Below are 27,095 nucleotides of genomic sequence, written 5' to 3'. Positions count from 1 at the left end.
CCCAGTATCTCTCTTAAGATCTTGAGATTGAAATGCTTATAACGAGAAAGTATTGCGAAAGCTTAAGGCTCCTAGACGGGTGAGGGAACCAATCGGTTTTATTTCAAAATTTAGGTTCCTATAATAAAAACAATGTATTGGCAAAGTTTGACAAACATCTTAGTGCAAGTTCTATTTCAGAAGAACAATTTCATGCATTCCAAAGCACGAAAGACAGCAAACCTCTGTGAATCAGAGCTGAGTTTGAGAAATCACCACGCGGAGAGTTGATTACACCGCTGCAATATCTCTCAATAAGTTATACGTCCACATCATTAAAACTTGCGAAATATTTTACAAACTATCAGTTTTTAAGTCATTTAGAATATTCTATCATAATTCGTCGCTAGATTTTTTGCTAGAGCTGCTATCAGATGACTCTGCATTTTGTTTTGAATTATTTACTTCTGATGAGCTAGAGCTGTCCGCGGGCTCACCAGATGTCGAGGACTCAGCCTCGGAGCCAGGGAGAGGCAGAGGCTCTGCCTCGTCCGATTCTTTTTTATCTTGTTCACTCTGTTTCTTATTTGACTCGTCAGGTTTTTCTTGTTTTCCCATACTTTCCTCCTTTTTCTTTTCATCGTCCTTCGCATTATCTTTAGATTTTTTCTCGTCCTTGTCTTTTTCATCTTCTTTTTTATCTGCACTCGCTCCTTCAGCTTTGTTGCCTTTTTCTTGTTTTTCTTTCTTAGTATCTGTTTTGGGTTTTGTCGTGTTTGACGCTGAATGGTAAAGAAAAAAATCCAAAATTTGTTTAAGTACAACAAAAAAACGGTTCCCTCACTTAACCGTGGAGGGCGTCTTCCATTTAGAGGAATACCTTTCCATCACAGCTAAACTACCTCCCCTCCCCTCCCCTGAACCTAAGCAAACAGACTTCCCTAGCCCCTGCCCTGAGTATTTGCTGAGGTTACTATTTTTCCGGTCTTTCGGTCTGTAACAACAAAACAATGATCACAACTAGATAAATGAAATAAACACACGAATAAAAAATAAACAGTTGAGTAAAGAGACAAATGAATTATAAAAGAATATAGCTTATCAATTCTTAACGATCTTAATTCAAGTTAGTTCTTTTAGCGCGTAAAAGTCGCACGATTGTCACGTAAAACTAGGGTAAATACCTCATGATTCATACCTGTTTCGTTGACCTTTGGCTTAGGCACGTAATACTTGGCCTTGTTTAAAAGATAAACCAACTCACGGTCGATTTTGCCTTGCTTAATTTCGATGTCCTTTACTAGGAAGACTGGCTTATCGCTGGGTTTTGCTTCCTTTTGTTTCTTTTCGTTCTTTTCAATCCATTCCTAATGAAATCAAGAAAGAAGGATGGGCTGAAATTGGGGGTTAAAATTATTTTTCTTATCATGCATGCAGAACGGGGAAAGAGACTGCGTTGCGGCAGCGGCCATTTTACAAGGAGGAAAATTGACAAGGGTGATAAATGATTACCCATTGTAGGACCTAAGTGTCATTTATGACATTTAGAAGTGCTACAGTCCTGAAGCGCTCGCTGATTCGAGAGTCCATCTTACCGTTGTATCATTAATCAATTTGCCGAGTTCCTCCAAATCCTTTGCAGTATAAATCTCATCTTTGTCTGTAATGTTGTCTATTTGGACTAGGAAAGTTTTGGACAGGTTCAAGCTGCTCTTCAGCATCTCTACTGCTTTGGGTCTTTCCTTGTGCTCTTTTAGGCGGATTCTGAACTCGTACGATTGATCCTTTAGTTTTTGCAGTTTGGCCTCGTACACCTGATGGAACAACATGAATAACGTTTTTAGACCCTTCGACTTCCAAATGAGAGCGACTTAAATCCTGATTAAATCCAACAAAGGGGTTAAAAGAACAGACAAACTAAACAGGGAGAAGGCAATATCTTTGTTCCACACTAAAATCTCAACACCAATTTCAACGCAAGAAAAAACCGCGGGAAAAAACGTTCGACAAAATATAGCCGGGGAACAGGTCCACATCATTAGTGCTGCTCCACCTGCGGGAAGATTTGAGACGAGTTGGAGAGTGGTTTGTTGGGGGTCTGGCACCAATAATGTTAATACAACCGTTGAAGTTTGCTTACGTCGGCAGTTGAGTCCCAGCCCTCATCGTCCAGCCAGTCAGAGGCCTCACTAAGGGCCTGGTCAATCTTTTCCCTCTCCTCCTCAGTAGACAGTAGTACTCCTGTATCAGTAAACAGTTCTTCTCTCATGCCATAAATATGCGTTTCTAACAAATTCTTCGCTCTTTCATTGGCAGCTTTTGCTTCGTCCTTTGCTTGCAGGTCTTTAAGTCTGTCGAAACAAAGGAAATCCATTTGCAAAAAGACATTTCTAAGTTCAAAAACCTCACACTTTATAACAGAGCACTGTGCAAAACCATTTCTTGGAAAATAAAAAAAAAATTTAACCTAAAGGACGGTCTCTGTTAGCATTTGTTTCATTAGACAATCTCTCATACGTTAATCATCACATGTTACCCATAATATTCACTAAGACTAACTTTAATACTATCTTTATTGCGACTAACAATGAAAGTGAGTGTGACACAGTCCAAGTTGCAGGGCCCCGCAAAAGGTTCCCAAAAATTGCGTGACATAACTCACAATAACAGCCGGCTAGAGCCTATGAATACATTACTTAACCTTCCCTTAGCTCTATGAGAGAAACGACGACATTCCCTAAAATTGCATGGAATCCTCATGCAGGATGATTGTGGTAAGGTGTGATGGTGCATGACATGGACTCAAAATGCTACGGATAGCGTTACAAGACAATTCGTCACATTACTTTTTCACAGAGGCAGATAGCACGTCATCGCTCGTGTCACTGACGTCCACCCAATGTAATGCCATCTCAAGAGGTTCACGGACAGTCACAGGTTTGCTCGGCTTATTCGCGTCGGATTTTTCTTTCTTGGCGTCTTCAGTTTTGTTTCCGGCCTTCTCATCCTGTAAAAAACGTTCAAGAACAAGAAATGGTTTTAAATCTATAGTAGAGGGTAACGCCATTTTACCATAGGGGAAATTGAAACAAAATGGCCGCACTGAACGATCCAAATTTTGATTTTTTCCCCGCGCTTTTTAAGGCTTCGCTTTTAAAACAACAAACCTTTTTAAGCGCTTCAAATTTTTTTTGGCCATAAGATTTTTTAACGGTTTCGTTTGTGTTATTTTCGTCTTTCGCGCACGCCTTATGAGATCGATAGGATGTATTTCGAAAACTAGAAGCCAAAACACTAGAAATTGAAAAGATAGTGAAATAATAAATCCTCCTTTGGGTATTTTGCTTATTGCTCTATTACTACGCAAATCGCAAAATATCCGCCCGTATTAAGTGTTAAACCGTAGAATAAAGTGTTTCCTAACATCGAAGAGGGAAGTTGTTTTGTGAGTAAAATGACGTCAGACGTTTGGTGCGTGACAAGGTCAGTTTTTCGTGACATTTTCGCAATAAAACCTTGCCGCACATGATAGTTGAAAAAATTATTTTTGATACCCAGGAAAAATTAGGTCTTCTTGTTCGGTTTGTTGGTGATGTCATTTTTGCTTAAGAAATGCCATTACAAGTTGACTTTTCTGGAAAGTAGCCTACAACTTAGAGGCTCATACCCTCACGGCACATTTAAAACTTCAAAAACCATTTAAAAAAACTTAAACGTGCCTGTTTGTCGCCGTCTTTTTTCGCTTCAGAGGATTCTTCTTTCTTCTCTCCGTTCTTTTCTCCTTTTTCTTCCTCTTCTTCTTTCTTTTCATCGCTCTTTCTTTCTCCATCTTCTTTACCTTTTTCTTCCTGTTTGTCCTCATTCTTTCCCTCATCCTGTTTTTTGTCCTCGTCTTTTTCTGCAGCTTTTTCTTCAGATTTCTCATCTTCCTTTGTTTTTGCCTTTTCCTCTCCAGTTTCCTCTTTCTCTGTCTTCTCACCTTCTGCTTCCTCGGATTTATCTCCTTCCTTAAGAGGTAACAGAAATTACATAGAAAAAAATGGAAAGTACATTGATAAACATGTTTCTCATCGCTGAAACATTGATCCAGAACACCCAAGAACGAACGCACGAGTTGCTCACGTTCTCCCTCCACATCTCCCGTGCCCACGTGATGGCCACGTGACCAAAATCAACCGGGGCAACAGCGTCGATACGCCAATTACTAAATCGCTTTGCCAAGTTTGATCAAAAAGTCAATTCTCCCGGACTGTTAAGGCATTTGCGAGTAGGCATGTCGTGAGAATTCAAAATTTAAAGCAACTGAGGTTTAAAGCAACTGAGGGTACAAATATCGTCCTGTACCCTAAAGTTATGCGACATTTTCACAAAGAAAGTTAAGATGAATTTATAAGTGATACTTTGAGCAACAGCTCCCTTACCTCAACTTTACTTTCTTTATTTTCCTCTTCCCCTGAGCTGCCAAAGAAGCTCGAAATTTTACTTCCGATTTCTGTCGAAATAAAAAGCGACAATTCAAACACAAACCATATAGGAACAGTCCAACTATCTTTCAACGTGTTTGCCAAGAAGGAGCCATTTCGCTCCTCGCTTTCTGTAAGCTTAAAGAGCTATGTAACGCTTTATTCACACGAGGTGTTCAGGAAATAAGACTAAGTTGCTGTCAATAGAAATGCACTACACCATACTTGCAAACGTTGACTGTTCTTCTTCCGATTTCTCCTCAGGCTTTTCAAACACAGACTCCACCTATGATAAATTTAGAAACATTGAAGACTTGATTTGAATTGATTGCCATTCAATTACTTTTAACACAGCAGTTAAATTGTAAAAATTGCTAAGTCATGATTCTATTGGACTGACTGACGGAGCGACCAACCAACACTCGTGATAGTTCACTAAAAAAATAATATGATCTGTTTACTGGGAGTAAGTAATGTTCTCTATTTATTATCACGATTACGATGTTACTAACGTAGTAACCCTAATTAGTGCCTGGCATCTAAGGTCTCTGTGTTTAAATAAAATTTACTACAAAGATTCTAAGTTTCTTACTTCACTTGCACAAGAGCCAACATCGCGCTAGCGAAGGGCTACGTCTCGAAACGTCAGCTTGAAAAACTCTCTAAGGTCACGGGCCAATTTACATTATCAACTTAGTTGATCAACCAACTAAATTATCGTTTACACACCTTCTCCAGGTTTAGAATTCCACTTTCGTCCATCCTAAAGTACGCCTTGATGCCTTTTGATTCCCCCTTCGGTGTATGCTTATCTAGCGCAGCCGCTACCCCCTTGACGCTCACTGTGGTCAAATTCATTGATCCAAGCATGCTATAATATCAACAAAATACCGCTTTGAGCTGCAACACTTGGAATTTTCTTGTATTCATAAAGGAGGATGAAAATCCTTCAGACTGTTAGCAACACATATCACTCTACATTGACTTACAACACTTTATTCTTAAGTGCCTCTCTCTACCCAGGGCCTGGTTGTTCAAAGCTGGGTTAGGATAACCCAGAGTTAGTGGGAAATCTGATTTCAGATCTGGTAGCTTTAAAAGAAAAATTCAGTCAAATTCTTTTTGTCTATAACACGACTCTTGGATGCTCTAAAAAGAACACAGGACATTATCCCAAAAATGCATTTGAATAAAGGAATAAGGACACCCAAATTAAAATTTAGCCTTAGGTTAGCACTAATCGGTCTTCGAACAACTGGGCCCAGGACTATAGATGAGTATGGAAGCCTGATGAAAATATTGCGGGGTAACATTGCGATCGACTGACATCCCATAGGGTGGGGGGGGGGGGGGTGTGGGTAGTAATACTCCTTATCACATCATGGCTGCATGGCCACTTAGCTTGAGTACAGACTCCACCTGTTTTTTACCATCACTAACTAGTGCATGTCTACGCCACAGTAGAAAGAGCCAGAGTCAGACCTCAACTGTGGTTCTCCTGCATTTATTCAGCTCTGTTACATAGAGACTATGACGAAAAACGAAATAAAAACAGTGGCAGAAAAATCATCACCTCTGTTCGTCTTCACTCAAGAAGTCCAAATCAGTATAGCTTGCGTGGAAGTTGAAATCGTCCGTGTGTCTGTTAAACGTCATCACTTTTTTCTGCGGCAAAACATTCATTCTGTGGTACAACATACGTCTCACGTGTTTAACAGTCTGGCTTCCATCCTCTGCCTTATTCGCACGTTCAAATGACACCTTCAAGCAGAAGAGAAAACCAAATCTATCACCCATGGTTCAGTTTAACAAGAAAAATTGAGACATTGCTCCTTCAACATGCCCAGATTTTAAATGTTACTAAATTCTAATTCCACTCCCACTACCACAGCAAAACAACGGTAAGATGACAACTTTTTTCAAAGAAGAGATTTAAAAAGGGGCCGGAATTTGCAGTAATATCAAACATCATACAAACCTGTACTGGGTAGATGTTAGCTTCCTTAACAAGAAATTTCTTCACTTTGAATCCCTTGCCAAGATTGGCAGCTTGATAAACGGCGCCTGCGTTTGTGGGAAATAAAATTTCAACAAAGATTTTAAAAAAACCGACCACCTAAGTTCAAATCACAAGAACAAAACATTTTCAGCTGGTGACTCAGCCATAACCCTTTGCACCCTTACATCAATATACATATTCTCCTTACTGCTGCCTTTACATTTCCCATGTTACTGACGAGGAGAAGTTGTCAAAAAAATCAAGAGCTTCTTTCGTTAGTAATCATTTCCTTTCAGTATTCTCATGACACGAAAGTTTTATTCAAGGGTGATAACCTGGGAAGAAATTACTTGCTTATCACTCTTACGGAGGTAAAAGGTTGAGACGGATCCTCTCCATTTTTTTCCCTCTTGTTGGAACGACACTAAGAAAGCACAAACAACAATTTCAAATAACCAAAACTGTAATTTTTCTACCTAAAGCAGCAGCCTCATCCGCGTTCACATTCTTTCCGAGTTCTGACCTGATATAAAAAAAAGTACAAAAATATCGATCAACTGAATTGTCGATATCTGATGAGCATGGTTAAGAGAGAAGTACCCCTTCCAGGGGTAGCAACAGTAACCTTCACGCCATAGAAATCAGGACAGGATAGCCTCCAGCTTGCTATGAGAGTTCATTGAACCTGTTGAAGATGGTAAACTAGAACTTACTTTTTAACAGCTTTCAAAAGTAGTTCTTGCACTTTTGGTACGCGGGTTCCGCCTCCTACGAGAATTACACTTTCAATTTCATCCTGCAAAGATAAACAATATTCACAGTTCCTTCGCGAACAAAGAAACTCTATGCAGCTTATTACAGGAAAAGTTTAAGAGGTCACAAAAAGGCCTCAATATTTCACGACAGAGAGATGACAGAACTACTGCTATTGTATTTTCTCTCACCAATGGAATGGCTGAAGATTTCAGAGCCTGCTCCACTGGACCCGAGACTCTTTTCAGTAAGTCACTGCACATTTCTTCAAATTCCTCGCGTGTAACCTTGGCACGGAAATCCTTCTCCTCAAACGCACCCTCAATCTACAAGAAAAAGTTAGCAGTGTATTTGCATGATAACAGCTTGTGATTCAGCATTTAATCAATCTTTCAAGACCAAGTGGTGTTAGTTCTGTTTGTTAGTGTGTCTATCTGCTTATCTGAGTCTGTACGTCTGCCTGTTTCTCTGTCTTTTTACCAGCCTGTCTCTCTGTATGTGTCTGACTGTCTGCTGCTCTATTTGTCAGTCTGTGGCTCTATTGGTAGGTCTGTCACTCTATTTGTCAGTCTGTCACTCTGTTGGTCTGTCTGTTGCTCTATTTGTCAGTCTGTCACTCTATTGGTCTGTCTGTTGCTCTATTGGTCTGTCTGTTGCTCTATTGGCCTGTCTGTCACTCTATTGGTCTGTCTGCTGCTCTATTTGTCACTCTGTTGCTCTATTTGTCAGTCTGTCAATCTATTTTTTAGTCTGTCTATGTGCCTCTCTGTCTTTGAGGACAAACCCACCAATGATTGGAAACACTAAACAATCTACAACAACCCTTACAGTTGGTGTGTCTGTCAGTCGGTTATTTAATCAGGTAAATAGTACGAATCAGTCTCAGACACTTGGACAGTATATCAGTCAGTTAGTTGGTATGCCTGTCACTCTGTCAGTCAGCCAGTCAGACAAGAAGTCTTTCAGTGTATTCCAACCAGCCAATAAGTCTGTACGTATTTCTGCCACACAGTCAGCTAGCTAGGTTGGTCAATCAGACACTCAGTTAGTCAGTCAGACAGTTATGATGGTCAGTCAGTAAGTTAGTCTGTCAATCAGTGAGTAAACCAGCTGCCACCAACAAGTCAGCAAATCAATCCATAATTATAGTTGTTTAGCAAATTAACTCATACCAACCTGTGCAAAGATCTCTGTGTTTGCACTTAAAACTTGTTTCACTCTTGCAGCCTCCTTAAGAAATTTTGCCATGGCACGAGGGGACTGGGTCACATCCCCCTGTGTCTTATGCTGCTCCTGGAATAACAAAAACCCAAAAGGTTTTCAACACAACAGCAAACAAGATAATACTACTTTTTTGGTTATTAAGTTACTGCCAAACTCACAAGGCTAAAAAGTCTTGAAATATTTTGAGTAGGGAATGCAACTCCTGGTGTTGTGGTCTGGCTTTGATTTCAAGATTGGGGGCGCTTGCAAAAATCTACTTTAAAAAATTGTAAACTGCTCAATGCAGTCTAGCCAAAGTCCCCCTGCAAAATGTTGCAATACCCTCCTAGGAGGAGAGTTTGTGAAAACTACTGTACTGTTTTATTGTTTGTGTCATAACTGAGCATAATGGTGATGAAAACATAGCTGCAGCCAAACTAAAAACTGCTTATTACAGTTAAGTTATCATCACATCTGATTGGCCTCTTGTTGACATTATAACACTCGCAGCCAACAATATTTCCAGTTCTCACCATTGTTAAGTTTTATAATGAAAACATATGTTATTCACCTTGAAGTATAACAAAATATAGCTAACAAAATGATTTCATGTTTATTTAGAAACACAAATATGAAAACATTGCACTGGCTTTCATTTTGGTGTCCATAAAACATATACACAAAAAAACCACACAAGTTAAATCTTACAGCTTTAAAGTACATCTTTCACACAGTCAATAAAATTTAACCAAAAAATCCACAGAATCCATTTATCTTTTTCTTGAGCAGATAGAGCTAATAAGCAGGACTTGATAGTGTAAAAACTTTTTATTGCTTTAACATTCATCTCCATTTGTTCTTTCAATTGCTTTACTGACATGCTGTTTTCCACACACCACAATATGAGACTTAGTACAAAATACCTTGAACAGTTTAATGAGATGATCTCTCATTAACATTTCCATGGCATGACCTCCCAGAGTGCGATCAAATCTAAAGTAGGAAATGCATTAAAAATTACCAGTTTACAAGCAACAATTAAAAGAAATTCATGCCGGACTTCATTATTTCAGTGATACTGGTTATTGTGATTTTCATGTGAACTCTGGCCAAAATATGATTTTACAAAAAACAGATGCCACCAAAGGAGAAAGAAAGAGTCAAACAGAAACCCAGACAGACAGAGAAACAGACTGATACATTACACTAACTGACACCTGACACATGATAGAGAAACAGAGACAATAATCATAGACAGATCAACAGAAAACTAGATGGGCAAAGTTAAAATATAAGGTTCAAAAGGAAGAAACTTTAATGATGCTTTGACAAGCGAGTGAAACACTTACTGTAGACATACATCATTACCAAATAAAAACTGATCTAGGTTTATATCTCCTAGCTGTCACAAACTTTAAAAAGCTGATGTTTCAAACATGAGCCATTTCCTCTGCACAAAATAATGGCTTGATGGATGGATTAAGGCTTTAACTCCCAGACCAAATTTGTAATTCTCCTTACTGTCAACCATACAATTCTTATGATGTTAGTTCAGAGATTTGGGTTTCAGATCAACTGATTATCCCCAAATTGATTTTTTCTTTATTCTCATCACTTATTTGGTTGATATTGTATTGATATTGTAAGGAGAAATTCTGTCTAGATCACTCCTGAGAGTTAAAGGGTTAAGGAAATATAAATAAACAAACAGCAAATCCTTCACTCACCCAACTCCTTTTACTACTACTTGAGGAGCTGTCTCAGTGATTCCTCTGTCTTTTGTTTTCACTGTACTGTAGCCTAAAAAAAAAACAGAAAATAATGTTAGAAAGCATGCAGTAAGCATTTTTTGCTTGTTTTAACTGAGATGACTATAAAGTGGTAACATTTGGTAAATACAAAACCTTCTTCTGGAATAAAAAGTGACATGATTTGACAGCTAAGAGATTTCCCTAAATCCTTTTACCTCCAAAAGCGACCAGCATCTAATTTCTCCTTAAAATATCACCCCTAAATCAAACATGAAGGTCACAAGAATAAATGAAATGATCACCAACTGAAGACGCTCTTGATTGTTCAACAAATTCTCTTTGTCAGAACCTTAGGAAAGGTATAGAGTACAGTTTGGATACTGTATACTGATATTTAAATGTGTAACATGTTAAAACATAAGAGGGTGTCCATGTGCTGATTTGAGCCCCAGCCAATTACTTACCCACAATAGTAGCAACTGTACTTGTGGCTCCCATGTCATAGAACATAATAAACTGTCAAAATGAAGCAGAAAAACAGCAAGTTTCAGAAGAAAGGTGTTTTTAGCAAACTTATCAGACACATTTACTTGAAAAGGGGTAAAATTTTCCAATGATAAGTCTGTGCTACACTTACTCTCTCAGTATTGTTGAAAGATGCTCGACGGAACACTCCATAGTGAAGCGCGACTAAAACAAAACAACATTGCTGATTTTTAAAATATTACAAAGCCAAATTCAAATACATGTACACACAGAAGTCTAACTGGGTGGTCAGTGCTCTCCTTTTCAGGCAGTAGCCAGTAAAATTTACCTCCAGTAGTGCCTCTTATTACCGCTTTAAATCACTTGGAACTTTTGAAAATTCAACAAGTAAAAGGATTGCTTTACCAGTTTGAAAATATCTTTCACCTGCTATGCTTAAAGTGAGGGTGGACACTGGATAGTAATTGAATGTGTTACCCTTTATACTCTTTAACAAGGTTTAACTCTACATTTAAATTATACAATCCATCTATAAGATAATTTTTGGCTACAACTTAAAAATAAAATTTCAGGTTAAAATAGACTGCCAAAAATTACTTGTACTTCAACCTATCAGTATACTTTGCTCTGCATTGTTTACAGATTTTCTACATATGAACATTAACATCGACAGTGTAAGCTTGGGCTACTGAACAACTGTAACTTTAGCAAGGCAATCATAACAATCCTGTACAAGGCTATGCTGAAGGAACTTCTTTGTCTGTTGATGCAACCCTTAACTACTGAAGTGAAAGCTACTCAGCAGTACTCCCAAGGTCTTCATTATCTGTTACAAGACTTATTCACATATCTTTTCTTCACTGACCTGCTGTATTTTCATTCATTAACTGAAGAACATTCAGCCCCACCAACCTTGCAGCCCTATTAGCAGAAAAAGACAAGTTTACATGGTAAATAATGAGTGGAAAGCATTGCACCATGCAATGTTTTAAATTTGACACAAAAGAGGAGACAGGGAATTAACGCATGTCAAAACATACCTTAAAACAGATCGTCGTTCAGCTTGGTTGAAAAATGAAGGGACTGTGATAACCACATCTTTCATTGGGTGATCTGAAAAGAAGTCATACCAGAACTGTGCAGCATGTAACAGCAGATTCAATGGTTTTAATCTGACTTAAAAGGAAAAAAAGACCATCATTCAAAATTCATCTCTATAACTCACCTGCAAATTTCTCTGCAATATTTCTGGAGTGATTCAGAATCATGCCAAGAATTTCTTCTGGACTAAAGGTGATCTCACTATCATGTCTGAAGAGAACAGTTCCTGTAAAAAAAAAAGGCAAAAAACCTTAACAAAGTAAAGATGTACAAAATTTGAGAGAGTTCCATACAGAATTTTAGATCAATTTGAAGAGAAGAGAACTGCTTTAGAATGGAGTAAACCCATGACCCAATGGTTTCTTAAGGAAAGACAAATACCAACTGGTGGGAATTTGAAAGAATTGTCATCAGAAATGCGAGTGGAATTTGACAAGTCAAGAAGCTGTAGCCCATGGAAACCGTCCAATATAGAGAGTACTAACAGCATGACTTTCACTCCTGAGAACATCTGGAATAAAACCTCAAAGAAGAGACTCATGTTGGTTGGTAGAGAGGTCTAACTAATTACAACAGGACACCCGAGATGATTTCTCTGTTGCAACTGGACATGTTTAACCCTAACAAAAAGTAACCACACAGTCATTTCAAATTGATAACACAGAATGTTAAAATTCATAACAGTTTGATTGATAATTAAAAATTAATGAATTGCATACCAGTCTCTTTATCTTCCTCAAGGTCATACCATGGAAACCTGAGAAACAAAAAAGAGCTTTCTAAAAAAATTTATCCTTACACCCTAACATCAGTATGCATATTCTCCATGCTGTTCCCTATACATTTCCTAAGGTGCTGACAAGGAGAATTTGCTTAACAATCAAAAGCTTCATTGGTTGGTGATCATTTCCTTTACTCTCATGACCTTAATTTGTGATTTTAAAGTGATATTCTAGGGAGAAATTAGAATGCCAGTCTCTCTTATAGGTCAAATGGTTAAGAGACCAGTTTCAAAGAGGTAATGACCTGACATCAGCAAAACAAACAGCACTCCAAGTTGCAACTATTTTGGTTCCCATAGTAACTGAATTTGAAGTAAAAGTTGCCAATTGACAATTATGTAAAACCTGTGCCAGTGCCCTATCAAGGGGCCATACGGCAAAACACAAACATGACAGCCTGCTCATTGACTAAATAGAGCACTGGTGACCAGCTTTCAATGAAACTCCTGTCAAAAGTAGTCACACTGTAAAAAATGTAAAAAAAAAGAATCAGGTTATATCCTACTCACCTTTGCTTGTACTGCTCTACCATTGGGTTGCTGAACTTTTTACCCAGGACATTTTGAACATAAATGTAAGAACTCTTTGGATACTTGACTGACTGTAATCACAATCATAAGTGAAAATAGAATGTTTTATTAGGGTAACTTTCACTCAAGCCCTACATGTAGGCTTGCTATAGGGATTGGAGTCTGGATTTACAATCTGCTGCCAAGACTCTAGAGCCAATGCATGTATTCATTTTTTTTTGGCATGTAAGCTTCAAGAACCATTTGAAAAAGTATGTGAAAACAATGTACTGGAAAGATTTAAATTTTCAAAGGCTTTTCAAATGCTTTTTACATATGAAGATTGTGCCTAAACTTTACCAATACAAGGCCAAGAGTAAGCCTACAAATGTGTCTGGATGTAATGATTCTCAGACACAAAGAAAGTAACTCTCACGAGAACTTTCAAACATACCGTGGTTAGAGCACTGTCACTGAATAATCGTTCATTGTCTCTTAGAGAAACAGCTACTGGTGTTTTCCGTCTCGACTCCCTTAGAGTAGAAATAAATCCACAGTCCATTATTAAAACAGAATATAAAAAAAAATTTGTAGTTAATGTGTTTTGTAATGGTGACAGGACTGAATGGAATCCAATTAGGTCTGAAATCATAAAAGTGATGAACAAAATTGGATAACTGTGATGTGGGAATCCAATTTGTCAATTATAAGTACAATTAGAGACAGACTTGGATGACACAAAGTTCTGTTAATTCCAATTAACCAAAACTATGACAAAATACGAGAAACAAACTAGCCATTGGTTCTATGTTTTCATAAAAAACAACAGTGAACTCCTTGAAATGCACAACAACAGCACATGCACATGACGCATACCCTCCAGTTACACAGACATGAAATGAACACTGCCCAATAAGTTCTCAAATTGGGCTGTAAAGAACCAATCAAATTCAAGAACTTTGTTGTAGTTTTGATTTAGTTTTTGATCTGTCATAGCTAAAAACCAGTTGAAGTAAATAATCACAATTGAAAGGAGAGAATCCGAGATAACAAAAGAGATATCTTGATCTGGAGAAAGAAACGATTTCAACTCCACCCCTCAAATTTATGCTGTGATTTATGCTGTGACCAGGGCAAGAACTTATTTATGTAAGGATGCAAGATGAAAGTTTTACACTGCAAATTAAGTAACTTTTCTTCTTGTAATTGAAATTTTAAGTCGTGACTTACGTATTCAAGGCAATTTCCATTGGTACACCAGGCTAAAGCAAACCAAAAGTGAAATATTTTCACAATTTAACTAGGTATAAATTAATAATCTAATTAGACATTGGCAAATACACAGAAATTGCTGAAGCTACATAGTCACACAGTTTGGTAATTGTGAAGAAGAGCTCCCCAAAAAACCTGTCGGCCGACTGTCGGCCGACTGTCGGCCAACAGTCGGCCGACAGTTGGTCGTCTGTTGGCCGACAGTTGGCCAACTGTCGGTCGTTTGTCGGCCGACAGTTGGCCGACAGACGGCCGACAGGTTTTGCCTGAAATATAGGCTACCAGTTGGCCGACTGTTGGTAATGTGTCGGTAACCTGTCGGTAGCTTGTCGGTAAAATGTTAACACAAACCTTAACGTTTTCTCTCGGTTTTCGCTTGATACAACATCCAGCATGTGTAATACGTTGACAAGAATAGCCTTTCATAGATTTGGTGGCTCCTAAAGGAGCCGTTTTGTGAGTGGTGAAATATACAAGATACTTCACTCATAGAATCATGCCTCGAACTTCATTGGCAACAGCTGCCCCTCTCTCCTCATGTTGCTCATGACCGGGATGTAGCGCCAAAGTCTTTTGCGACAGACAACCTCCAGATCTCGCACCGAATTAACTTCTTGGTCGCGGAGGACAAGGTCCAGTTCCCTCGAGTTGACCTTTTTTAGTCCTGCTATCATTGAATCCCATTGATACATACATAACATACCATAAGAGGCCGCGTTGCATTGTTGGGCGATTTGAACGAAAGTGTTCGTATTGATACGTAGCTTATGGTTTTCAGAGTTTTTGGCCGAGTTTTCGATTAAATTATCTTCCAATGCGATTCTTAGATTGTCTCGTGTGTTGTAAATTACACAAGTGATATATATCTGATAACAACATTTTGGAAGAAATGTTTCTTTACATACTTTCAACTTTGCCGTCGATCGGTAAGTAGGTGAAGTCTGTCGAGTCACACATCACCATTACGGATTGTTATGTCACGTTAACCGTTCGTTTTTAACACAATTTTTCTTTTTTCTTAACCTGTCGGTAACCTGTTGGTTAGCTGTTGGTAGAATGTCGGTAACCCGTCGGTCAACTGTCGGCCGACAGTTGACCAACAGTCGGCCGACAGGTTTTTTGGGGAGCTCTTCTTCACAATTACCCACAGTTTTATCTAGAGCAGGGGTTTCAAAACAAGCCAGCTACTGGATAAGAAGTTGCTGGTTACTCTGGTCAAAATAATTACCTTTTTCACAGTCACCTGTTATTTCAGAGTCTGACACCTACTTCAAAACTTTTTGAAACCCCTGCCAATGGATTGTGTGTTACCTCAGCAGATCAACAGAAACCAACTCCACATCTCAAAAGCAATAAACCTTGTTTGCGAAATTGCTGTGACAACTATTAACCCCTTAACTCCCACATCAAATTTGTAGTTCTCCTTACTGCCAACCATACAATTCTTATAATGTTAGTTCAGAGAATTTAGTATTGGATCAACTAATTATCCCCAAATTGATATTTGTCTTTATTCTCATCACTTATCTGGTTGATATTGTATTGTTATTGTAAGGAGAAATTCTATCTTGGTCACTCACAGGAGTTAAAGGGTTAACTAAGTCACTAATCAACCATTAACCCTTTACACCCTCACATAATTATGTGTATTCTCTATAATGTTCTCTATACATTTTCTAAGGTGCTGACAAGGAGAATTTGTTTAACAATCAAGAGATTCTTTAGCTGGTAATCATTTCTTTTATTCTTGTGATCTTAATGTTTAACCCAGGAGTGGTATTGTGAGGAGAAATTAGATGCTTGTCACTCTTAAGGTCAAAGTGTTGACACACACTCTCACAGGAGTGATAAATTATCTTTGTAATCATAATACTTATCTGTCAAGCAGATAAGTGGCAAGAATATAGAAAACTTTCAAATTGACATGACTTTAAATTCTCATCAAGACCCATTAAAGAAATGTATGTTTACTTGTTGGGAGAATTAGCTTTAAAATCTTGGAAATGAAAAGGTAAAACATACCTTCACTATGGCTACCTTCATAAACTGGCTACCTAGATCCACTGACATCACCGCTAAGCCATCTGTTAACAAGAGAAACAGCAAACAAACTATAAATTTAGATCATAAGTAAAAATCACACCAACCTTAAGATTGAATATCACCTATTACAAGTGTTCAATTTATTCATTACCAGACTGATGTTTTTTTGAATGGGTAGACACTTTCTGTAAACAAACAAGACTGTCACACAGCTTTAATAATAATAATAATAATAATAATAATAATAATAATAATAATAATAACAAAAACAGTACTAGAACATATTTCACAAGTCTCAACTGCTTTTACAAACTTACAAATAATTAATTCCATTAAATTGGAAATAAACATAGTAAATAGATATATAAATAATGTTTAAGAGTCCCAAGTGACAGGAGTCAAATTAGTTGGCTATATACAAAGACCATCAGAGAAGTTGAATTCAGGGTCACTGAAAAAAAAAATGCAGTGAGTAGCAGGGTGGAGGGCTTGAAAGAGGGACCACTGGATTACAAGACCAGTGCCTTAACCACTTGCACACTCTGTCTGTCATAAAATTTTTGACATTTGTACCAAGGATCTTTTTCTTTTGGGATCTAAAGCTTATTACCATAATTTCTGGCCGTTTACCCACACAGCCGATTACCCGCACCAGCCAATTATTGCATACAGCAAAAAAAAAGTCAACAGATTACCTGCACTGGTGAATAACCTGCACGTTATGTTATTAAACTTTTTGGTGGCAAAAATGTGACATTAAGGTGATACATTTCAGTCTTTTAAAAGTTGTCTGATCTAACTTTCAAAAACTTGAAAGCTTCTTTGTTGAGTTTAAAGGTCAAAGAAATTCAGACATGTGCACAATTCTGTGTCAATATTAGCATGTACTTTATTGATGAAATTATACAGTAAAAACACTAGCAGCCCATGCCCAAATCTCAAGGTTTCATACTTGACAGAATGCAAATTTGTGGCCACATTTTGTGCGAGTGATTGTTCAGCGCCATGTTGATTTGTTGAAAGAAGCTGGGTGAGTGTTAAAACTTGAATTATAAAGTACTCTCGGCGATTTCTGAAAAAAATAGATGTCTCCCGTTCTATTGGGCCTAACAAGTCCCTTAAAACAGGACAATTCTCTTCAGCTCAAGTTGGTGTTAAATGGAGATTTTTTTATTGATGCACCAGATATCTTTGGATCATTTTTGTCACCATCAAAGTTTTGTTTCCACACATGCCAATAAAAATTTGTTTGTCATGCAACCAATTTTGCATGAAATAAACTTGAGTCGGCATCATGTTTTCATGCCGCTTTGTGGCACTCTTAGTACAGTAAAATTCATTTGAGAGGTGGAAACACATGTAGGTGAGAATTTTTTTCAATTCAACCACCAGTAGATTTTAAAATTGTCACATAACCCGCAGCTCCCTATTACCCGCAGTGGCACGCGTTTAATGCAAAATCAACGGATTACCCACGGGTAAACAGCTGGAAATTACAGCAACTGCCTACTTCAAAACGATGTCTACATTCCTGGCAGAAAAATTACAGGCTGAAAGTTCATTTTTCTAATTTTACATATGTTCAATTTCTCACCTGATGAAGAGACAAAGAAGGAAAGAGCCACAGCAGCTATAAATAACACTGTTCCTGGCTTTCTAATTAACATTATTGGTTGATGACTGGAGTTGTCCACAACTGCTCCATGAGGGAAAAAAACACAAAACAGAAGTAACCAATTAAATTGTTGGAAAGTGAAAACAACTTTTGCAACTATTTACAAACTAGCTTAGTATAGGATCAATAAGATATTCATACAGACTGAGAAATCTTTTATTTAAATGAATGATTTTTGCAATTTTAAAAAGGAAGTAACGAAGTGGTAATTAAATTTTATGTTCTACAATTTCAGTCTGAGATCATGTGATTTAGAATTAAACTTGCACACCAAATTGCACTCCACTCAGTTCAATTACCAGAATAAATCAAAAAATATCCCTCAGTTGATATTCTTCTTGCTTCTCATCACTTGTTTGCTTGCAAATGTATTGATAATGTCAGGAGAATTCCTCTCTAATCACTCATGAGGGTGAAATGGTTGATAACAGCTGCACTAAGTAAGCCAAGAGAATCATATGGCACCAGAGCTCAAACCCTCAGCATGCAAAACGCAAACTGGTGGTACCCATTTAAACCACATTTCTGCAATTGACAAGCTAACAGTGCTTGCAGGCCACCTTGACAATATTTAGTTGACACAAGGTCTGGTTTCTTTTCCCCTGAGTACGAGTATGCCATCCAAATATGCCAATAATTTTTTTTTTTTTCGGATAGAAAAAATTCAGTGCTGATTTTAAACTTAGTATTTAACAAACGTAAATAAATCTGCTTTCAAGGGACTTCTTTGAGATGTGTCATCATTTGCAGTGCATGTACACGGGTACAAACTCCACGAGATTGCGGCATCGCGTTTTGTATTACTATAGGTTACGAAAACGCGCATTATAATTTCTGAGTAGTGTTAGATGAATGCATATTGAGCATCTCATAATCAACCGGGTTTTTCGGCACACAAGGAACGAAAAAATTAAATGTCAAAGTAAGCTACAATAGTCTCCAAACGAAACACTTGCATTGACCACACTGACAAGTATTCATATCTAAAATTTTATACCAGTTACGACAAAGAAATAGAAGTTTATACCTACCTCACGACTGAAATAAATGAAAATTACTCCGTTAGGAAATAGGTGAAACTAACAGAAGCTCTAAACTTCTTTGAAGGAAACTTGAAAATGCCGGCGAATCTATTGAACGCGGCCAGTGGTGATTGGTCAGCTGAGCCGACGTCGAACATGCGTAGTTTTCCTCTCACCTACACGTGGCTCAATATGGCTGATCCACATTTGCACAGATGATGTAACTTTTTATTAACAAGCTGTCAAATTTCGATGATTTCTCGCCCAGTTTTATTTTTCCCTCAGCCATTCAAATGTATGTCCTTAACCAGCTCTTAAATAAGTTTCTATATGGGAATCGATCGACCTATGAAGCTAAACAGGAAGTAAAAAAAAAATGTGCCTAACCGGAAGTGGACACATTTGATGTGAAAAGAGCTGATTCAAGTGTATGAACAACCACCATTCACGTAAATGTAGCTTTTTTTCACTTGTCATTAACGGTTCAAAAAATTTCTTTTACTTCAAAAAGCCATCCATGGTATCTAAAATCAGTACAAACTTAAATATCTCGCACCGCAAAGCGAGTTAAAACGAGTTGAAAGATTAGATCACCGTCAGACGATTGGTAGCAAGATGAATGGTGTCATTCACGATACACATAACTCGTTAAAAGGTCCTTCTTTTGCGAGTTTGCATTGGGTGAAAATAACTGAATAGCATTACATTCTGAGTTAAGAACCTTATTTATTATTTATTTGATATTTAATACTGGAGCCGCAGAAAACAACGATAAAATTTCCACACAGCCCCATATTACATAATACATTCAGTTCTTGAATAGAGAAAACAACGACAAAAACAATACATTGCCATTGGGAAAACAGATTTGTTTAACAATAGTATGGGGCTGTGCGGAAATGTTACCAAAACAACTCTCCTTCCTCAAAAGTGAGGTATGAAGTACATTTATTTTTATTATTATTACTAATATTATTATTACTACTATTATTATTATTACTATTATTATTATTATTATTATTATTATTATTATCATAAATATTACCATTTAATACTGAGGATCTCAATGGGGTGATGGATTTTACAGCTAACAGTTGAAATTTTGGCCATTTTACAGTTATGGCTTACTTAAAATGACACATTTTAGAAAGAAAAATTCTTTACAGATAAATTTTTTTTTTTACAATCAAAGGTTAAAATTTGTCAATTTTTGCACCCAACAGCTAAATTTTTTTGCTTTTCATGGCTTACAGTTAACCCCATTGAGACCCTGAATACTGGAAGCTGCAGAACACAAGTCTTCTTCCTCAATACTCCTTTCCAAGACCCTTTGAGTAAACTTGTGTCCAGAGAAAAATGGATCAATCAGAGTATGGAGAAGAACAAGGAGCACGGGTGAATCCAGGATTGTTCATATGGGGGTGGGAGGGTCCAAAACTTTGATTAAAAAAACACACACAGCTTTTTTTCCTTTACACTAGAGCTTAAATAAGCTAAGAAATATATAGAGGAAGTAAATTTTCAATGCTTCAAGTTTTGCTTACAAAACTTTCACCTGGACCCCAGTACCCTTCTGCATAGTCCTCCCTGGATCTGCAGTGGGGTGAGTAGAGTAAGGAAAATGCGCAGGAATGATGTGTTCCACCTGGCATGTGTATGCAGGGTGCAAAAAAAAAAAAAAAAAGGAAAAAAACCAGTAAGGAAAGAATTGTTCAGTAATATACAGTGGTGGATCTAGGGGAGGGACCTGGGGCGCACAGTCCCCCTCATTCTGGGTTTAAAAAAAAGAGAATTGCAGAAGGATGAAAAGCAGGCAGGGTGAGCCGGATAAACAAAAAATCAGGTTTCCCCCTCCCTTCTTAGCTCAAGGTCTGGATCTGCCACTGATATAGCGGATATGTTTAAATTCAGTTTAGGTGTTCAGAGGATGAACCTGTGGAACTGGTAAACAGCAAAGATGACTGTGGCTTATTTATTTGATCAATTTGTTGTATTATTATTCAACATGCACATTTCATTCTTTTAAGCCATAATTTGCATGTTTGATTATCTTTTGACTTGTTTGGATTTCTTTTTCTAGCCCTTGCCTGAGAGGAACTCTATTACTACTACTTTGAATTCCTTTTTAAACCAATATTACTTTTTATACTTAGGCTATATCAAATGCATTTTTCTGATCCATAATTGTTACTTGTATAGTTACTACTTTGTAATGAGTTGAACCTTTGTGGTCTACCTATAAACTCCAGACTAACACACCAATCTCCACAAATTGCCTTTATTGCTCAGTTTATTGTTCTAGTTCACACAAACTTGTCCTCAAAATCTAACTTTACTGTGACAATAAAACTACTGCAGGTCTTGATGGAGGCCACACTTTTAGAAACCATCAATTTCCGGGGTGCTGTAGAGACAAAAAAAGACATCTACTTGTGTCATTTGCTTTACTCACATTTTTGCGAAAGATTTCAACTCCTTACCCTGTCCACAATATGTCAATGTCTGTGACATCCTTACATGGATCTACAATTTGTTTTATATCATGCAAATAGAATAATATATATACACCTTTTCACAAATGCAATTTGAAAATATACATGAAATACATATCTTTTGTTTTCTCATCAAAAAGAGACACTTTTTGATTAGAAAAAAACAAAAAGTGTATATATTTCACATATTTTTTGAACACGGGTGTATACATATATGTGTGTGTGTGTATATATATATATATATATATATATATATATGTTTTTGAAAACAGGTATATATATATTATATATGTGTGTTTGAGTTGGAGAGTGCTCTTCACTTGTGGAGCTAAACAATTATTAACTGATAAGAAAAGGAGCAATTACAATATTACATCACTGAACTGTTTTGAAAAGGCCTGGAACCTGCTGGTTCTCACTCATCAGGTGCATGGAACACTGATGGAACACTGACCAACTAAGGCTCCCTTTAAAGGCTGGTTGTTCAAGCATGTGTATTTTATATATATATATAGTGTTATTCTTTATGTAATTTTTTCATTTGTGATAGATTTTCCTGCCTTGTCCTTAATTTAAGGAGGTTGTGCTACTCATATGTAATTCTGTGACAGTGTGGAATGATAAAACTACTGAGAAGTTGAGTTATTTGGGTAAAAGAGGCTTAAAACTTCGTAAAAGTTTGGATTTTGCAAAAAACAACTTTCAAGTAAAACGTGGTAACATCAGTTGGTTGGTTAATGGTGTATTTAGACAAGATATAGAAAATCATCTTGATTTTCAGTCGGGTCTTGTATGCAGTTTGGCTTAAATTGAATAATATCATTCGATTGTGCGACCGTCGTTTACGGTATTTTTGTTCTTACCAAGTTGAGAAGCGCGCGTGACTGAAAGCGGCACTTCTGGCCCACACTACACGTCGTTGTTTGCCGCGTGTACCTCTCCACTCTTACACTCGGCATTTTTTTAAGTAAGCGCCTTCTGGTTCACTGCCGCTGCCACAGTCGGCTTGAGAAGGAAATTACAAAACAACTTTTAGAATACGACAGCGATCAGAAACACAAGCCGTAGTATATATAATGTAGTACGTTGTACTTACCAACTACAAAAGACAAGACTCTTAAAAAATATCGATTTGAACCGCAATTTTTAAGACCCCCTTGTCTACAAGTTCGACTGTGACAAAGTTAGGGAATGTTTAATATTATTTAACTAAAATATCGTTCTGCTAACTTGTGCGGAAAATTTAATTTCACACATCATACAGCTGTTGGCTCCATGCAGTGTAATACTGAATTTCCTTGAACATGAAAGAATCCATGTGTATACAAAAAATTGTACCTTGCACATCATTGTATTTTAAAATTAACGAATTTAGGAAGTACAGAGCCACTTACTTGCTCGTTTGCGTAGACTGCTCTATGTGCCGTCAACTAGAGCAAATTCATCTTCCCTGACTATGTATTTTTGGCCAGAACACAAGCTACTTGGACAAGAACAAACACCAGAAGAATCTTCTCAATGCAAGTTGATCGCTGAAATGCCAAAAAAAAAAAGTTTAATTGAGAGGCACAAACGCTGCAGAAAATGCAAAAAAAAAAATTACATAATGCGCGAAATCGGAGGACGTCAGTCTCTACTTTTTCTCTTCTTCTTCTTCTTTGAGAATAAAAAATAATTGGAGTGTCAGATCCAAGCATGCTTAATTTCAAGTCTTGCACCTCTAAGTTATCACTCCAGCAACACGCTGGAAACGATATAAGAAACTGACTTTGCAGTACTTGGTATCTTTGTGTCAGTTCTGTTATTTAAAGGTATGAATTACACAATTTTAACAACGCCTCTGCCGGCGAGTAGTAATTTGCATAACCTGATGATAATGTGATCAAACGTAACTCTCTAAAGGGTTATGAACAAACCTACTTGCTCTTGCTTTCAAAGCTTCCTTTATAAATTGTTAAACTAAAATAACTGCCGTAACCTGGAAATAGAATTGGAAATGTACAACTGACAGCACGCTTACATATAATCATTATGATTAGCTGGTTGAACAATTTCCCCGCGCTCTAGAAATGCGAAACGGAACATTTCATTGAGATGGACTTACTGACCGAGGTTCTTTTTCAAAAATTAAAACACTTTTTGAGGTCACCTGGGAGTTACAATTTCCAAAGCCGACTTCAGATGACGAATCACTGAGGAGAGAGCTAGAACACTGAGGTATACTCTTAGCCGCTAAAATTGAGCTAGGTATGTAATCGAACTCAAAGGTTGAGACTATTCACGAAGCTTTTTGCATTCGGTGGTATGCAAAAAAAAATAATAATAAAATAATAATAATAATAATAATAATAACAATAGTAAGAGAGAGAGAAACAAAGAAAAGACTAAGTGGCATGGAAAAACTGTTTTGGCCGAATGCAAAGCGAGTTGCTGATTGTACTTATGTTGGTTATTTGTAAAGTGGACCTTGTTATCATGCAGTGAACTTACGGCTTCTCAGGAGCTTTGGACTGAGGAAGCTCAAACAGCTGAAATTACTCATTTGATATGCATCAAGGGAAAATGCTTCATTTCTTAGGTCTCGGCTTCTTTGAGGGGTTTTCGAAGGGATTAGCTCTTTCCATGCCGCATATCTGAAAGTGAACAAACCCCATGTTCCACTTTGTGGGTGGTATTAAAATGAATACCTTCCACGTTTTTCCTTTGTTTCCCATCTGTTATGCAAAACTCTTTTGTTGAGGAAATTTTTCAACGAAGAGTTTTAAGAGCTTTTAACAGTGTGGTTCGTGGCTTTTGTGTAAAGCTTTTCCCCCAAAGATCAAAGAGAATTAGATTAAATGTGTTTTAATTAGTCTTATACATGGCGCGACTAAAGGAATATATAACTTTTCAGAACGCTGTCTGCAGTAAATTTGGCTGATTTGAACTAATTCGTTGTTCCTATCAGTTTGAAAGAACTTTAGGACCTGTGAATCTTCGAATGATTAGCTGACGCACAGCTCTAGTGTGGACGAGAACAGCAAGTCTTTTGTCATTGTGGTAAACAGTTCAGATTCCGTGTCTCGTTGATCAGCACTTAAGAACAAAACACTTCTATGCCATTTGTTCTTTGGAGAAGAACGGACTGAAATTGCAGCGCTGCTCCTTTCTCCTGTAAATCAAGCCTTAACTACCCCTACCTTGATAAACCTAACTGCATAGGAAATTGGTCTTCTTATTATTTGATTGGGAATGTTTTTTAATATCTCTCCCAAATGTCGTCCTCCTCCCTTATCACAATTTCCTCACAGTAATTAAGAAGGAATTCCATGAAGCTCTATTATTAGTCTTATTAGCTGATACGAAGGAATGCATCATTCTACTTTACTTTGTTCTTAAAAGTTCGAAAAGACAACCTGCTCTTTTGTTTGGGTGGAGGAAAAACTTATCCTGAAATGAAAAGAAGAAGCGCTTAGAGTAATAAATATTTTTGAGAGTGATACGCAAAATAAAAAACTTAAACGAAAAAGGAACTCTGTCCTTTTGATATTCGTGCTTAAGAAAGCCTAATGTCTCTCGCTGTTCAAAGTCCTCAACAAAAGACTCACATTATGGTGACAATAAAGTGGATGCCCTTGATTTAATTGTATGGCAGACGGCGAAATGAATTCATATTTTGATATTAGGTGTAAAGACGAGACATTTTGTGAATGATAAGATTACACTTACCAGCACCTATTTCTTCCATTTTTATAACGTAAAAGTTTTTTTATCGAGCAGTCGAGTAGTCGCTTTTAACTTATAACGGAAGAGGTTCAACTGAAGAAGAAGGAGGCCAAATTTATGGCTGACACCTTAAGGTATTTCTTAAGTAGGCAGAAGAAAGAGACTCATACAAAATGGTAGAAAAGATGCAAAGGTAAAAGACAAACATTTAGACAAAAAGGCAGAAAAAAAGCTTTCATCTTGAATCAACCGTAACTCTGCTTCCAGGTTCTCGCTTTTTAGTAAACCAATATTTGAGATGAAAATACTACGAGCTACCAGTTGAATTTCTTATTGTTTCAGTATTATTTTTTGTCACCGTGGCTGTTGTTTACTCGTGTTCTTTATTCGTTGTAAACACCAGCTTCAATAAAGAATTAATACTCATTAAAACAAAATAGACGTCAATGCTTATTCAACCAGCATATAATCCTCTTTGTTCTTTCGAGAAAAATATTTTGAAATTAAAAGCGACACCACGGACGTTAATTAAAAGCACAGCGCTTTATGCTCCAATTTCCTGTATGCTCTTGCAAATAACTACGGGAATAGCGAAGAGTTTTCTTGGGATACTGACTCCTTCTCGTACGCAATGCTCTTTATATTGTGGACAATTGTAAATTCGGTTTTGAATAAACATGCAGTCGATTGAACACAAAACAAATGCCTCCTTTGACAATCTTCCCAGCCAAATGAAAATCATACCGAAAACTCAGTGCACCCGTGTCTAGTCCAAAACAAATGCAAAATTAACTCATAGTACAGTAATTCGAACCCATTTCTGGGGTTGCCGACTCTTTGGTGTTCTGGTCAATCAAGTTTGAAAGGATTTTTATGGCAAGATTATGTTCTACCGCTCGGGTTTTTCCAGAAATAACCTGGAAAAATAGCAATAATAAAACCCCTTCAGATAAACTTGGTTGCAATTTTGAAAAAAAATTGTAAAAACAGAGGCAAGCTAAGTAGGAGATATCTCTCAAAGGTTCTTTAACAAATCAAACCCATAGAAATGCAGCAAATAACAAATCATATGCACGCCATTCATTTGAAAAGGATCTCGAGAGAGAATCACTCAGACAAAGGCTGAAAAATCTTTCATATCTATTCAACATAAAATAGTCGGCACCTTATTCTAAAAGAGGCTCCTGAAAAGTGACGCAGTTCTCGTTTTGCAAAAGAATTAATTAGAGATTGGGATACCGAGCTCTACCACTCGAGTTTTTTCGCTATTTCTGATTTACTGAATTTCTCAGAGTATGTTGTTTGTTCTCATTCCTCACTTGTTGTAAAAACCAGCACCGATCTAAATACTTTTGGTCGCGTCATAGAAAACTAATTAAAACAAAACATAATCCTCTTCAATCTTTGGGAAAAAGCCTTCGCATTCAACATAAAGGAATGCACCTAATTGCTCCTGAAAAATCCCACAGTTCTCGTTTTGTAAAATAACCAGCCGAAGAACCAAGCCTTACTGACCCGCTAGGTTTTAAGTTATTTCTTAATGTTTCTCGGAGTATGTTGTTTATTCTCATCCCTCAATTTTTGTAAAAACCAGCACCGATTGGAACTTTTCAGTCGCGTTGTAGAGGACTAATCAAAACAAAGTGTAATCCTCTATGTTTTCGTAAAACAAAGCCGTTTTCTAATGTTTGTGCCGTTGTTTTCCTTACAAGAACTGGATGCACAGCCATAACAAACTCGTTAAAGGTAAACTTAGTTGTACATTTGAAAAAAAATGTTGCGAAACTAAGCTAAAAAAAGGATCGACATGGAATTGATATGCCTACGTGCAGGTTCTAGCAGCACTAATCGCAAAGGTTC

General features: G+C 37.2%; 1 protein-coding gene and 2 long non-coding RNA genes across 3 annotated transcripts; 1 reads left to right on the top strand and 2 right to left on the bottom strand.

Moving 5' to 3' along the window:
* Nucleotides 1-80: 80 nt before the first annotated feature.
* Nucleotides 81-19,200, bottom strand: LOC113675292 (hypoxia up-regulated protein 1). The gene is made up of 29 exons (XM_089209212.1): nt 19,048-19,200; nt 17,936-18,037; nt 16,321-16,382; nt 14,257-14,288; nt 13,481-13,559; nt 13,027-13,118; nt 12,455-12,492; nt 11,860-11,961; nt 11,675-11,747; nt 11,500-11,555; nt 10,786-10,838; nt 10,613-10,664; nt 10,125-10,197; nt 9,321-9,390; nt 8,371-8,487; nt 7,386-7,520; nt 7,155-7,237; nt 6,918-6,964; nt 6,421-6,506; nt 6,016-6,203; nt 5,172-5,313; nt 4,668-4,728; nt 4,401-4,471; nt 3,699-3,986; nt 2,826-2,986; nt 2,120-2,330; nt 1,575-1,793; nt 1,178-1,346; nt 81-761 (listed from the first exon to the last, which is right to left on the bottom strand). The coding sequence occupies exons 2-29, from the start codon at nt 18,006-18,008 to the stop codon at nt 373-375; spliced, it is 3,222 nt and encodes a 1,073-aa protein (XP_089065338.1). The 5' UTR covers nt 18,009-18,037; nt 19,048-19,200; the 3' UTR covers nt 81-372.
* A 7-nt stretch (nt 19,201-19,207) lies between these two features.
* Nucleotides 19,208-21,297, top strand: LOC149044365 (uncharacterized). The gene is made up of 2 exons (XR_016187587.1): nt 19,208-19,487; nt 20,292-21,297. It is a non-coding gene; the product is annotated as an uncharacterized LOC149044365 (long non-coding RNA).
* A 5-nt stretch (nt 21,298-21,302) lies between these two features.
* On the bottom strand, nt 21,303-23,062 carry LOC149044364 (uncharacterized). The gene is made up of 3 exons (XR_016187588.1): nt 22,925-23,062; nt 22,394-22,535; nt 21,303-21,442 (listed from the first exon to the last, which is right to left on the bottom strand). It is a non-coding gene; the product is annotated as an uncharacterized LOC149044364 (long non-coding RNA).
* Nucleotides 23,063-27,095: the final 4,033 nt, after the last annotated feature.

This window comes from Pocillopora damicornis, chromosome 6, assembly GCF_964200805.1.
Source record: "Pocillopora damicornis chromosome 6, jaPocDami1.2, whole genome shotgun sequence".
Classification (NCBI taxonomy): domain Eukaryota; kingdom Metazoa; phylum Cnidaria; class Anthozoa; order Scleractinia; family Pocilloporidae; genus Pocillopora; species Pocillopora damicornis.
The sequence above is the reverse complement of the archived record's forward strand: the minus strand, read 5'-3'. Positions and strand labels throughout refer to the sequence as shown.